This window comes from Astyanax mexicanus, chromosome 8 (assembly GCF_023375975.1).
Source record: "Astyanax mexicanus isolate ESR-SI-001 chromosome 8, AstMex3_surface, whole genome shotgun sequence".
NCBI lineage: Eukaryota > Metazoa > Chordata > Actinopteri > Characiformes > Acestrorhamphidae > Astyanax > Astyanax mexicanus.
This window is the reverse complement of record NC_064415.1, coordinates 45,192,947-45,205,827: the sequence shown is the minus strand read 5'-3', so window position 1 is coordinate 45,205,827 and position 12,881 is coordinate 45,192,947. Positions and strand designations below refer to the sequence as shown.

At 39.5% G+C, this 12,881-nt stretch overlaps 1 protein-coding gene across 1 annotated transcript; it reads right to left on the bottom strand.

Annotated features, from left to right (window-relative positions):
- Positions 1-5,614: 5,614 nt before the first annotated feature.
- On the bottom strand, positions 5,615-12,173 carry ftr66 (finTRIM family, member 66). The gene is made up of 6 exons (XM_049482818.1): positions 11,577-12,173; positions 9,637-9,732; positions 8,178-8,399; positions 7,921-8,080; positions 7,133-7,192; positions 5,615-6,580 (listed from the first exon to the last, which is right to left on the bottom strand). Exons 1-6 carry the CDS (start codon positions 12,171-12,173, stop codon positions 6,051-6,053), a joined length of 1,665 nt encoding a protein of 554 aa, XP_049338775.1. The 3' UTR covers positions 5,615-6,050.
- Between the last annotated feature and the right edge of the window lie 708 nt (positions 12,174-12,881).

Sequence of the window (12,881 nt, the reverse complement as noted above, 5' to 3'; positions counted from 1 at the left end):
GTTGATAAATTAGGGTAACCGCACTGCCCCCTGGTGGTGAAACTAAATAAGGAAAGGCAACTTTTTAGTCAAACCTTCTCCACAACCAGTATGCACTACAAAGGCTGAAGCAGTTACACAGTTATATAGCATAAACATCCCATATACTGTATCTTCCCTGTGTTTCATTAAATATAAAATAATTGCCTTTTTATTCCTTAGAATCAGAAAGTTATTTTTGTTACTGTGTCTTTAGGACACACGATATGTATTTAAAGAGTGTTAATGTTCTTTAAATGTTCTGACTGGTGCCTTCATTCAAAAAGCATTTAGGGTTTAGGTGGGCCTACGTCACTGAAGGCTATTCCAAAGTAAAGAATCATTTATATACAACCGGAAAATGTAGCCCCTGTTCAGATCAATTTGGGGGATGCAGCTGATGTATACTTCAAGGCCCTCAGTCACCCACTGTTCATGTCCCTCTGTGCATGAACAGCATGAAAGGAAAAAAGAAAAACAGCACCATGAAAATGAGGTGAAAATGGTGGAAAACAAAGCAGCCACATAATATACGATTTTTGTAATTATAATTAATTTCCATGAAGACATGAAAAAGCATGCCAGTTTCATATCACAGCATTATCGGTCATGTTCACATGTGGCATCACCACACAGCCTTATTAATACTGTTCCATATGTGTGACCTCAAACCTAAGAAGGAGTCCTACTGAGGACCTGCCCTATCTAGGCTGCAGTCTAGGCTTTGGAACACAGCTACACTGTATGTAAGTGCCTTGGTAGTTGTGACATCACAACATATATTTCATATAAAACGTGTATAAAAAAGTTTTTGCTGCTTAGTTTACATATGTGGTATGGGAAGCAAACTAAATTTATTGAAATGAATGCAATAAATACTCGATAATGAAAACTGGCCAACCCTTCTAATGAATGCATTCAACTACTTTATGTTGCATCCAGCTGCTGTGTAAATACACACTGACAACTTGTCTAATGAAGAAAAGTATTGTCAATAGAATAGTTTCTGACACACACTGTCGGTGTGTAGTCATTCCCCTAGGCTACCTTAGATAAAGCAACGAGACAAGACCAGAGCCCCCCTTTAACCCTGAGTAACCTTTCAAAAATCTGGATCTAATAAGACTGAACATTTGATTTGGTCTCGAATGCTTCTCTCAGCTGCAAATCACAGTAATTAATCTGAATCCCTCCAGCGCTTGTGTGAAAGTCTGTCATGCGGGAATGTTGTTCTGTTTCCAAAACAAGCCGAAGTACACCTTGGTGACCTTCCAGCGAGGCGGCGTGTTTTCCAGACCTGTTTACCCATGTTATTGTAATGTTATTTAGGAGGTTCGAGTGACGCCATCCACGCGTCTTTCATTCCTCATCAGTCTCTCTCAGCTCTCCTCACACAGCTGCTGCTGCTGACCTTCAGTCAGATCTATTAGACAGTCCTGGAGACTGGAATGGGGAGCAGGGCTATTGGTTGGTGTTTTGGGTACAATTATCTCATAATGGCAACTGGATATTCAACATGGCACCTCATGATAAAGAACTCTCTAAGGTTGTGAGAAATAGAATTTTTGTTCTTTACAAAGAAATTTCTAACACCCTGACACTGAGCTACAGCACAATGGTCATGGTCATACAGCAGTTTGACCATGTCAAGGTCAGCCAGAAATTGTCACATGACTTAAAAAATAGATGCAGAGCTTTAAGTCAGCCTACAGTGCTCAGACCATACGCTGCACACAGCATCAACTTTGTCTGCATGGCTTTCATCCCAGAAAAAAAGCTTCCCAGAAAAAAGCTAAACCAAAAGAAAGCTTGGAAACAGTTTGCTCAAAATAAGCAGGCCAATAACATGTATTACTGGAACCATGTCCTATGGTCTGACAAGACCAAGGAAAACTTGTTTTGCTAGGGTACTTGGAAGCTGAATTCTAACATGTACTGGGACATTCTAAAGCAAAGCTCCTCTTCCTTCGGAAACTGATACCAAAATGATAACGACCCTAAACACACATCCAATATGAAAACTGCCTTGCAGGGAAAGCTGAAGATAAATAAAGGTGATGGACTGACTAAGTTAGGCATACTTGGCCAGTCCACCATCTTTATCTTACACTTACCAGGCATAAACTCAAATGAGCACCTGTGGGGCATTCTTATGCAGAAGGTAGACAAACGCAAGGTGTCTAACATCTACCAGCTCTGTGTTGTCATCACGATGGAGTGAAAGAGAATTCCAATATAGCAACCTGTGCAGCTCTGTTGATTTCCAAAGAGGGTTAAGGCAGTGCTAGATAATAATGGTGGTCACACCAAATATTGGCACTTTGGGCAAATGTGTTCACTGTAAGTCTCTGCATGCAGCCGAATAACTCCACTGATAAACTATGAAGAGAGACTTCATGTATAAATCCTGCCCACGGAATACAGTGATAGGTCTAGTGAGCACAACGACAGACCAATGACGATGTAATGCCTAAAATCTCTCGGTGTAACATTCTAGGACTATGTCTTGAAATGTTCTAAGAACATATGGTTTTGACTGCAGAAATGTTCCACTGTAATGTTATCTCAACATTACCTAAACCTTATATGCAACAAAAGTGTATTTCGTTTACAAACATTTATAATACAAACATTGTCTTGGCATGATGTTTTTAGATCACATTCCTCTAATGTTCTATTTTGATTGCAGGAATGTTACATTAGAATGTTTCCTCAATATGAGGGTTAAAGGGCCTTGCTCATGGTCTTTGTCAGGTTGTGCAGCATGGAGGACACGGAGAAGGAGGCAAATGTGAGCAATACATTAATAAACAAAGAAAATAAACAAACAAAAACATGAAGTACACTGAGACTGAAAAAAACAACGAAACACACGCAACCTGACTGATGTGGAACACGCACAAGAACTGAGAGAACAGGAAACACCTGGGGAGAGGTAACGAGGGGGAAGAGTTACAAATGACACACGGGGGAGCACTGAAGACAAGGAAGGAGACAAGGAGACGGATAGCCACATGCAAGAAAACACATGGCACATGACATAGAGTTAGAACAAGAACGAGAACGAGAATGTGACGGTCCTTGCTGAAAAGTGTCAACTTTTCAAACTAAACCCATGTGCGGAACCCTTGTCATCAATAACCAATTGCTCTAAACACTGATTATTAATATATTTGTATGAAATTCTATGATGTTACTCTACAGAATCAGTCAACATGCTTCTCAGCTTGTGCAGAAATAACGCATATATATAGTAGTGGCTTAATGCACACCTTTCCCTTTTCTACTGTATGGGCACCCCACATTCCCACATTCTTTCTGTATGGCTCTACTGTTTGTTGTTTGTTATGGACTATTTATCTTGAATAGGTTTTATGAAGTTTATGAAGCATGCAGCTGACAAGTGTTGCGGAAATGTGTATGCTGTCTGTGAGTAAAGTGTATCATTAGTACAGTGTAGTGTGATAATAGCATATCACCCTGAGGCCATGCTGGTGTGTTCCTGCCCTCCATCTGACCCCTGGAGGAGTTCCCCTGAGAAATCGCTGATCTTTCTTCACAGGCAGTTTTCAGCAGCACACCTTCAACCCACATCCTGGCAGTGTGTTTCCTATCAGCTGTGTAAGGCCATCGCCTGATTACAGCATCTGATCTCATCTCAAACCCACCGCTAACCTGCTCTCAGCTCGTATAAACAACACTATCAGATGTTACTCCTGCAGTTCCAGTGAAGTGACCCAGTCACATGATCACGTGACTGTTTTACCATTTCTATTTCACTTAGGAGATAGAGATACAGACTGTAGCCCAAACCTGTTTTGTTGTTGTTGATTTAATTCCGTGCTGGTCTAAGCTGGTCTATACTGTTTTATACTGATGTGGTGCTGGTGTGATGCTAGCTGACCAATAAACACGACACACAGTACCAGTCAAAAGTTTGGACACACCTTCTAATTCAATTTTTTTTCCTACATTGTAAATGGTACTGAATACTGATGTCGTCAAGACTATGAAGGAACACATAAGGAATCATGTAGAAACTTAAAAGTGTTAAACAAACCAAAATAGTCTGTGAAGAAGCATTTAGGTGCTCTTATCTGGGGAGCTGGTAACTTTCAGTTTCTGAGGCTGGTAACTCTGATAAACTTATCCTGTACAGCAGAGCTAACTCTGGCTCTTCCTTACCCAGGGCAGCCCTGATGAGAGCCAGTTTCCTCATAACCTTTCTGTTGGTCTTCGTGACTGCACTTGAGGATACTTTCAAAGTTCTTAAAATGTTGCACATTGACTGACCTTCATTTCTAAAAGTATTTTTTTCTTTACTTAGTTGAGTAGCTCTTGCCATAATATGTATTAGAACATTATTCAGATAGAGCTATTCACTGTATACCTGTAAATCTACCTCTTCACTACTTTACAACTGATGCTCTCAAACACAAACTCAAAGGACAAGAAATTCAAGTAATTAACTTTTCAGTTTAGAACAGCTGTTAACTGAAAGCCATTCCAGGTGTCCACACTTATGAATGGTAGTGTATATTGGTTTATGTTGTTGTGGCGCTGGAGTGAAATATATGCTAGTTGACACTGGTTTGGTACAGTCTGTATGCCTGTATTCACAACACAGATACAGATTTATCCTGGTCTTTTCCGGGTTAGTGTTTACAACACGGCACATTTACACTGGTTTAATGATGGTTGACCAGTATACAAGTGTTCAAAGGTAACATATGCTGGGCTATGCTGGTCTGTTGATGGTTGACCAGAATGCTAGTGTTTCAAACTATACTGGTTTATATTGGTCTAATTTTGGTGCAGTGCTGACTGACAAGTATTTCAGTGTATTTCAGGGTTTGGTAAACCAGCATGTACTGGTCTGGTGCTGGTGTGATGGTTATGGTGGGGTGCAGCCGAAACCAGTTGGGGGTCTCTAAGGACCAGTTTGGAGAGCCGCCTGCTGAAACTCTAATCTCCCTTTAATCTGAGCCTGTGATTTTATGTTATGAGTATGCGTCTGATCACCACCAGGGGGCACCTTTAACCTGCCTTTTCTGAATTACAAATCAGACAAGATTATACAGTTTCAGTATTAAAGTAACATAATTATTAATAGTGATACGATATAAATGCAGCTAAAATAGACTTGTATTATATTTGAAAAGAAAATACATTTGATGAAGATGAATGGCAATACGCTTTTTTAATATTAAACATAGTAATGAGGAAGTGTTAGAATAAATAGAATAATATTTTAGTACTACTATTAGTAGTGGAATAATGTAGTAAATTTAAAGCAAATATTGATAATAACAGACTATATTCAGGAATAAGTGCAGTGAAAACACTCTGTATTTTATTTACAGTAAATATAATATAATAAATAAAATATGAACAACAAAATGATTTAAGTGAACAATATTTTGCTGACAAATGTAGTGGCCAGTAACTACAAAATCAATGTTTAGTGTACTGTATATATACTGGATTGTACACATCCATTACTGTAATTTGAATATATTGCTTATATAGAGCTCAACTGCTTAACTGCTTGAAGCTTAAAAAAAAGCAGAGCTTAACTGCTTGAATGACTGCAGGAGTGACATAAGGTCACCCAAAAGCAGTGTGAAAGATTGGTGATTAAAAATCAGGATTATTCTACCAAATATTAGTTTCTAAACTCTAATTGTTGTATTGTTGTTTCTTAAAGAATATGAAAGCAGTGCATCCTTTTTTGTTATGACACATTTTCAAATGTTCACATTTTCTGCAGATAAACGCTTTAAATCACAATAATTTTTATTTGGAATTTGGGCGACATGTAGTCAGTAGTTTATACAATAAAACAACAATTTTACTCAAAAGTCTGAGAAACTGGTCATTTTGAAGTGATCTTTTAATTTTTTCAGGAGCTGGTAAATGGAAACAGTAAATATGGCAGGTGTTTCTAATAATGTGAAAGTATAAGGTACAGTAAGTACTTACTTAAAAAGTAGATGTGATTAAAATGTAACAATTGAACATTGCTTATACCCCTATTCCATTTGACTTAATGTTACAGACACTCCATAACATGTAAACTCAAGTCCAGGATACAGAGGCTGAGTGAATGCTGTATGAACTTTGTGGAGGAGCTTCATGGATTCAGACACACTGTAGAAGGCTAAAGTACCTCCACTATGGTCCAGATACACCCCTATTCTGGAGGAGCTCGGCCCGGGGATCCTGGTTACTGCATTATTGTGCCAGAAGGCGTAACCCTTCCTGGAACAGAACAAACTCCAGGATATGATGTTGCGTCCAAAGTGAGAGTCATTGCCATCCCCCTTCCTGGCCAGGTCCTTGTATGCCATGGCTATGGTGATGCCCATCCCGCTCCACTCTGCTTCCCAGTAACAGCAGCCCAGCAGCCCTTCAGAGCCCAACACCTGACACCAGTAGTCAAAGCGCTCGGGCTGGTCCGGCCAGGAGTGTTCCCGCGCCCGCACCGACACCGTCCTGCGGTCAGGAGACACGTTCAGCTCCCTGTGAGCTGAATGAGGGTCTAGCGCGAGTTGGCTGGAGTCTGGAAAAAAGAGAGGGAAAAAAAGATGTGCAAAGAGGAAGGAGGTTATACAACAAATACTGGCTCTGATTCAACAGGTAAATTATGCAAACTCAGTCAAGCAGCTATGCAAAGTGTTCAACTGCACTTTCATACACAGCCGTCTCAACCTCTGTCAAGATCGAAAGCATATATAACATTATCATTAGTTTCACTCTAGTCCACATCAGCAGTGGCAGAGAGTGAGGAGGCGCTTTTCCACCGGCATGGTGCTGATGCTGGTGCCAGGTTCCCAAACAGTTCTTTGCGTTTCCACCGCAAAATCACAGATTCTCGGCCAGAAAAGCCAGTTCCGTTCTGGCCCCACAACCTTGCTGGTCTGGAACCATCGAACCTGTGACGCGAGCAGCCAAAAAGGGGCGCTGAAGCATCTCCAGGGCAAAGTTGTTTACAAACCTCACCTCAATTCACAGCTAAGAGTTAAAAGGTTCGCAGGTTCGCAGGACCTGCCTCCGGCTCAGGCACCAGCACTTTGTTGGTGGAAAAGAGGTAAGGGAAAGCTGCAGTACTCACAGTAAAGGAACTCCGCTCTGATTTTGGGAAGTGGGCTCTGGAGGATTTTCACTGTGCTGGCTGGGAACAAAACGATTCAGTAAACTATTAAAAGCCTTATAACTAAACTATAGTGAATATACATTGATTACATTGTTTAATACATTATTGATGCACAAAATTACATAATGTTGAAAATGGCTAGACTACATGTCTATCTAATTAGAGAATCAGGCACACATGTCGCATTGAGCAACTCTTGGTGCTGAATTCTTTTGGTATTAGCTGTAAAGATAATATTTTATCTGCTGAGGTCCGTAGGAAAGGTGACAATCACTGAATACCTTTTGGATGAATTTGAGGAGTTTTCTGAGATTATTCTGAATACTTTTGGTGTTTGATGGGAGTGCACTGGAAAATTGGAATCTTTTCAAAATCTTCCACTTCCAACACTTCCACAAACGTGTTGTAAAGAGCAGACTTGATTTATCCCTGTTCTTTAAATAAAACCATCAAATTGATTGAAAACACCTGATTAATTTTATCCTAGAGATTCACATACTTTTTCCACTCAATAAATTGGATACTTTTCCTTAATAAATAAATTATCAAGTATAATATCTTGTCTTATTTGTTTAACTGGGTTCTCTTTATCTACTTTTTGACTTGAAAATCCTATGATATTTTAGGTCATATTTATGCAGAAATATAGGTCATATTTAGGCAGAACATTGAAATCCTACACTGATAGGGACTTGAACCCAGGACCCCAGAGCTAACCACTAAGCCAACAGTTAATTCTTCCTTACCTGATCTGACAATCTTGGGCCACTCCACTTTAAAAACCCCTTCCAACCTTGTCCTAAGGGCAGCAACGGCATTAGTCACGTTCCCAAGATCAGACAATGAAGCAATGGAGATGCTGAGCACATCTGTAGATCCGAAAGGGGCAGAGATCAACCGGTGGGTCTAGAGAAAGAAAGAGAGAGCACTGTAGTGGTTCAGACCTTCAAGACAGGAATCTATGTTCAGCTTCCACTAATCTTAAAAGCAAATCTCAGACTACCTGAAGAACATGGACATGGTCATCAGTGTGCAGGAGATGCTCCAGCTTGTTGTCCTGCTCTTTGAGTTCAGTGATTTCCTGCTCCAGTTTCTCTAACAGGCTCACAGCCATCTTCTCCTGATCTTGGATCAGGCCTCTCACTTCCTGGCTTCGTTTCTTAACAGCCTGAACAAATTCATCAAAGATCTGATCACTGTTCTCCATTGTCGAGTTTACTGAGATCTGTGAAGAAGATTGTATGTATGTTTTATTTTAATTGCAGCATTTTAGCATTTAAAATAATCTTAAAAAAATCAAAATACACTGCCTGGACAAAAAAAGCTCTCGTACTGTAATATTTGGTTAAACCGCCTTTAGTTTTAATCACTGCTTTGTTTCCACAAGCTTCTGCAGTGTCACAAGATTTTTTTAAATCCAGTGTTGCAAAAATTTTTCACCAAGATCTTGCTGATTCATGATGGTAGTGTCTGAGCGCTGCACAAAGTCTTCTCCATTACATCCCAAAGATTCTCAGTGAGGTGAAGATCTGGACTCTGTGGTGAACTCTCAATCCATGTATGTAAATGATGATCTCATGCTCCCTGAAACACTCTTTCATAATTCCAGCACCATGAATCCTGACAATTTCATCTTGGAATATGCTGAACCTAGACCTGACCAACTGCAGCAACCCCAGATCAAAACCCCTCCCCCACAGGCTTGTACAGTGGTTTTCTTAAGGCTTCACAGCGGTTTAATCCCTTGAGTTCACATTGTGCATGTGGAAATGCTCTTCTTATTAAACATATCTTTGTGTCTTCACATGGTTTGTTTAATTAAAGAGCTACTCATAAATAACTTCATACATATTTAACATATTTACTCATGCAGTAACTGTCCAATAGGAGGCTCTTGGCTATTTGCTTAGTTAAATCCGGGTGGTGACCTTTTATTTTGACCAGGCAGTGTACATTTATTTTTTGTAAGACTTTTGGTAAGATTCTTTGGATATTTTTGCATATTTTAAGTCCTCCTTATGTAGTTATATAAATAAATTTGATTTGATTTGATTTTATCTGGTAAAAGTGTTTAATTTCGTTTGCAGATATTTTCTCAAAAACAAATCTTAAGTATGAAGAATGGAATATATTAGAAATTCAGGCCATATTTATATAATGTGGACACTCCTTCTAATGGATGCATTCAGTTACATTAAGTTGCACCAATTATTGGCACAAGTGTGTGAATGCACATACATAGCTTGTCCAATCTGTGTATAACAGAACTTTCAAATGGAACATGACTCTCTATCTACAATCTTCAGCCAATTCACAAAAAACGGATGGATTTTGTTTGCGCTTGGAGTGTTTATAAGGGTGTCAAGACCAAATGGAAATATGAAAAGAATGCATAAATGAGTTTCGCATAAGAGATTACAGAATAAAAGAAGGATATTTTGGGTTGTGTAAAAGCTTCTTACTTTGAGAGTATCCACTGCCTGTCTCAGTTCCAGCAGTTCCTTTTCCTTGGTGTGGATTTTCCCCTTGAACTTCCGTCTGACCAGCCCCAGCTGCTCCTGTGGAGGAACAACCAGAGATAATCTGATCAAAAATGTTACTTATACTTTTGTTAACAAAAGAATGTTAGTAGAGGTGGCAAATCAAGGTAAATCCAAATTATGAGACACTGGATGATGAGATGGTGATGGAAATAGAGATATGATATGTGTACCACATTCAAAACAGTATGGGCACCCATCCTCTAGTCTTGCCTCCCACTGGATTGATGTCAATCTCAGTTAATAAAAATAAAGGAAGCCGTGGAGCTGAAATTTGAATGGGAGACAATGTGTTCTTTTATTATCTTCCTTTTCGCCAATAATTGATAACAATATATCTGGATAGTTTGGCTTGAAACCTTGATTAAACCTTGATTAAAATTGGTGCTCTCTTCAATCTTATTTTTTGTTGAATAAATTGTTTTTTAATTTTCCCCTATTTTCTTCCCAATTTGAAAGACCAATTACCCATTTTTTGCAGCCTGTGGTGACCAACATCACACTGAGAGTATGCATCTACCCACCCAGAGAGAACAAGGCCAGTTGTGCTCTCTCAGACTTCATAATGAGCTAGTGTTGCTCCAAACAGCCTGGGGAACATCTGATTCCTTTATTTTAATCAGTTTTATAGCTTGTCATCAGCTACTGCTTTGATAAAAGAAAAACCTACAGCCATTTCAGCTCTTTGAGGAGATACAGTGGTATGAAATGTTTGGGCATCCCTGATAATTTTCATGATTTTTCTTTAGAAATCATTGGTTGCTCAGAAATATATCATATAGCAGAAGAACACAGTGATATTTGAGAAGTGATATTTGAAGTTTATATGATTTACAGAAAGTGTGCAATAATTCTTAAAACTAAATTAGGCAGGTGCATAAATGTGGGCAGCCCAACAGAAAAATTATATCAATATTCAGTAGATCCTCCTTTTGCATAAATAACAGTATCTAAATGCAGCTTCCAATGAGAGTCTGGCTTCTGTTTGAAGGTATGTTGGACCAATTTTTACAAAACATCTGCAGTTCAGTCAGGTTTAATGGTTTCTGAACCTGATCTTATCTGAACACAGAGATTTTCAATAATATTCAGGACTGGGATGCCATTTCAGAACATTGCACTCGTTTCTCTGTATGAATGCCTTAGTAGATGTTTTGAAGAGATGCCATGTCCTAAAATCTACTTCTGCGGCCACAACAGACTGGCAAGGCTGCTTACAGGGTACTGCAAGTAGCCTTGTAATAAAGCAGTGTTAATTTTTTATTTATTTACTTCAGTGATGGCTCATATCTTTGAAGGGTTGTCCTATTTCAACCATTTCCCTTTATGGGAGAAAGGGTGACATTTGAAAACAAGAAGTAGGAGTAACTCCTTTTGCAATATGTTTGAATGGAGTCCTTCCCTGTTAAACACTACTTTTACCAGATAAACAGCTGAATTAAGCAACCAGGAGAGAGGAAACATGACAAACTGTTGCTTCATAGGAGTCACAGCTGTGTGTCTGTGTGTGTGTGTGTGAGAGAGAGAGAGAGAGAGAGAGAGAGAGAGAGAGAGAGAGTTGCAAAAGAATGATAAAACGTGGGAGAGATTAAAGACTAAAAGAGTTAGTTATGGTTTAATCCATATTTCAATATAAATCACACAAAAGTCTACCTACTGAACTCAACCTGCTGATAAAAAAAACTCTTATATGTCACTTGGTCCTGTAAGGGGTAATTGGGAATAAATTTGTTAAAATAATACATTTTGTGCTAAAAATTAACGCATTAAAGTTTCCAGAATATTTGCCTTTGTTAACATGCATTAACATTAATTACTACCTCAGATTCTACACACAAGCGCCTCACTTTCCTGTTTCTTACCTGTTGTCTTGCACTCTCTGATGCAGCCAAAACCGTTTCGTGACCCTTGTGTCCATCTATCACACACAGCAGACAGATGCACTGCTGGTCTGTCTGACAGTATATCTCCAACAGTTTGCTGTGCTGAGGGCAGATTTTCTCCTGAAGATGCCCAGAGACTTCGACCAGCTTGTGTTTTTTCAGAGCCAGAGACTGATAGTGTGGCTGGAGGTGAATCTTACAGTACGACGCCAAGCAGACCAAGCAGGACTTTACGGCTTTTTCTCTGGTCTCTGTGCAGAAATCACACTCCACTTCACTTGCCACCTTGTGGGCAGCTGACCAACTCACAGCCGGCTGCACCAGAACCTTCATCTTCTCCACCACATCAGCCAGGATGGTGTTCATGTTGAGGATAGGCTTGAGGATAGGCATGTTGAGGCTGAAGCTCTGTCTGCACTGTGGGCAGCAGAAGGTGGCATGTGGGTCATTGTTTTTCCAGTAGAGATTAATGCAGCCCATGCAGTAGCTGTGTCCACATGGAATAGCCACAGGATCTCTGAGCAAGTCCAGGCAAATGAACTGTTCTTTGTCCAGAAGCTGCTTCAGCTGTGCCATTTTGCTTTGGAGAGCAGAGGGAAATGGGGCAGGTGAAGACTAAGGCAGGTGATAACTTTCTGTCTCAGCCACACCCTTTGCATTAGTGTGTGCATGTGTGTGTGTTTCTACTAGCAGGCATGTTACAGATACATTATATGGACAAATGTAAGAGGTGAGACACACCTCTTACACTACAAAATGCTACAGTCAAATGCAGGCAAATGACATGATACTGTTTCTTGATAAATATAGTTACCAGTGGCATCTGGCCCATAGGGTTATCAAGTTATCAAGGAAATCACACACCACACAGCTTGATTTAGGGTGTCAGTGTGTCCTTGCTATCATAACTACAGGAAAAGTACAGAGTGTGCTGGTCAAAATGTGTAAAAGGCATGTACTAATTCTCTTAAGTGATCATAGGTGTGTTTTTGATGTAAAAAAACTTAAGGGTGCCACTTGCCATTGCTTTTAAAAAAGCCAGGTGCACACTGACTTTAGCAGATTGCTATTTCAGGGGCATAGCTACCTGGACACGTCCAACACTTCTCAGCAGAGGAAACTGAGCTGTACGTTCATTCTGTTTAATATTGAGGTAAAATTTTGGGTACCACTTTAAAACTACCTTTATAAAGGGTTTATAAATGGTTTACAATCAGTTTATTAATAGTTACTAATTAGGTTGTAAATGCCTAATTATTAATTATAATCATTTATAACACATAC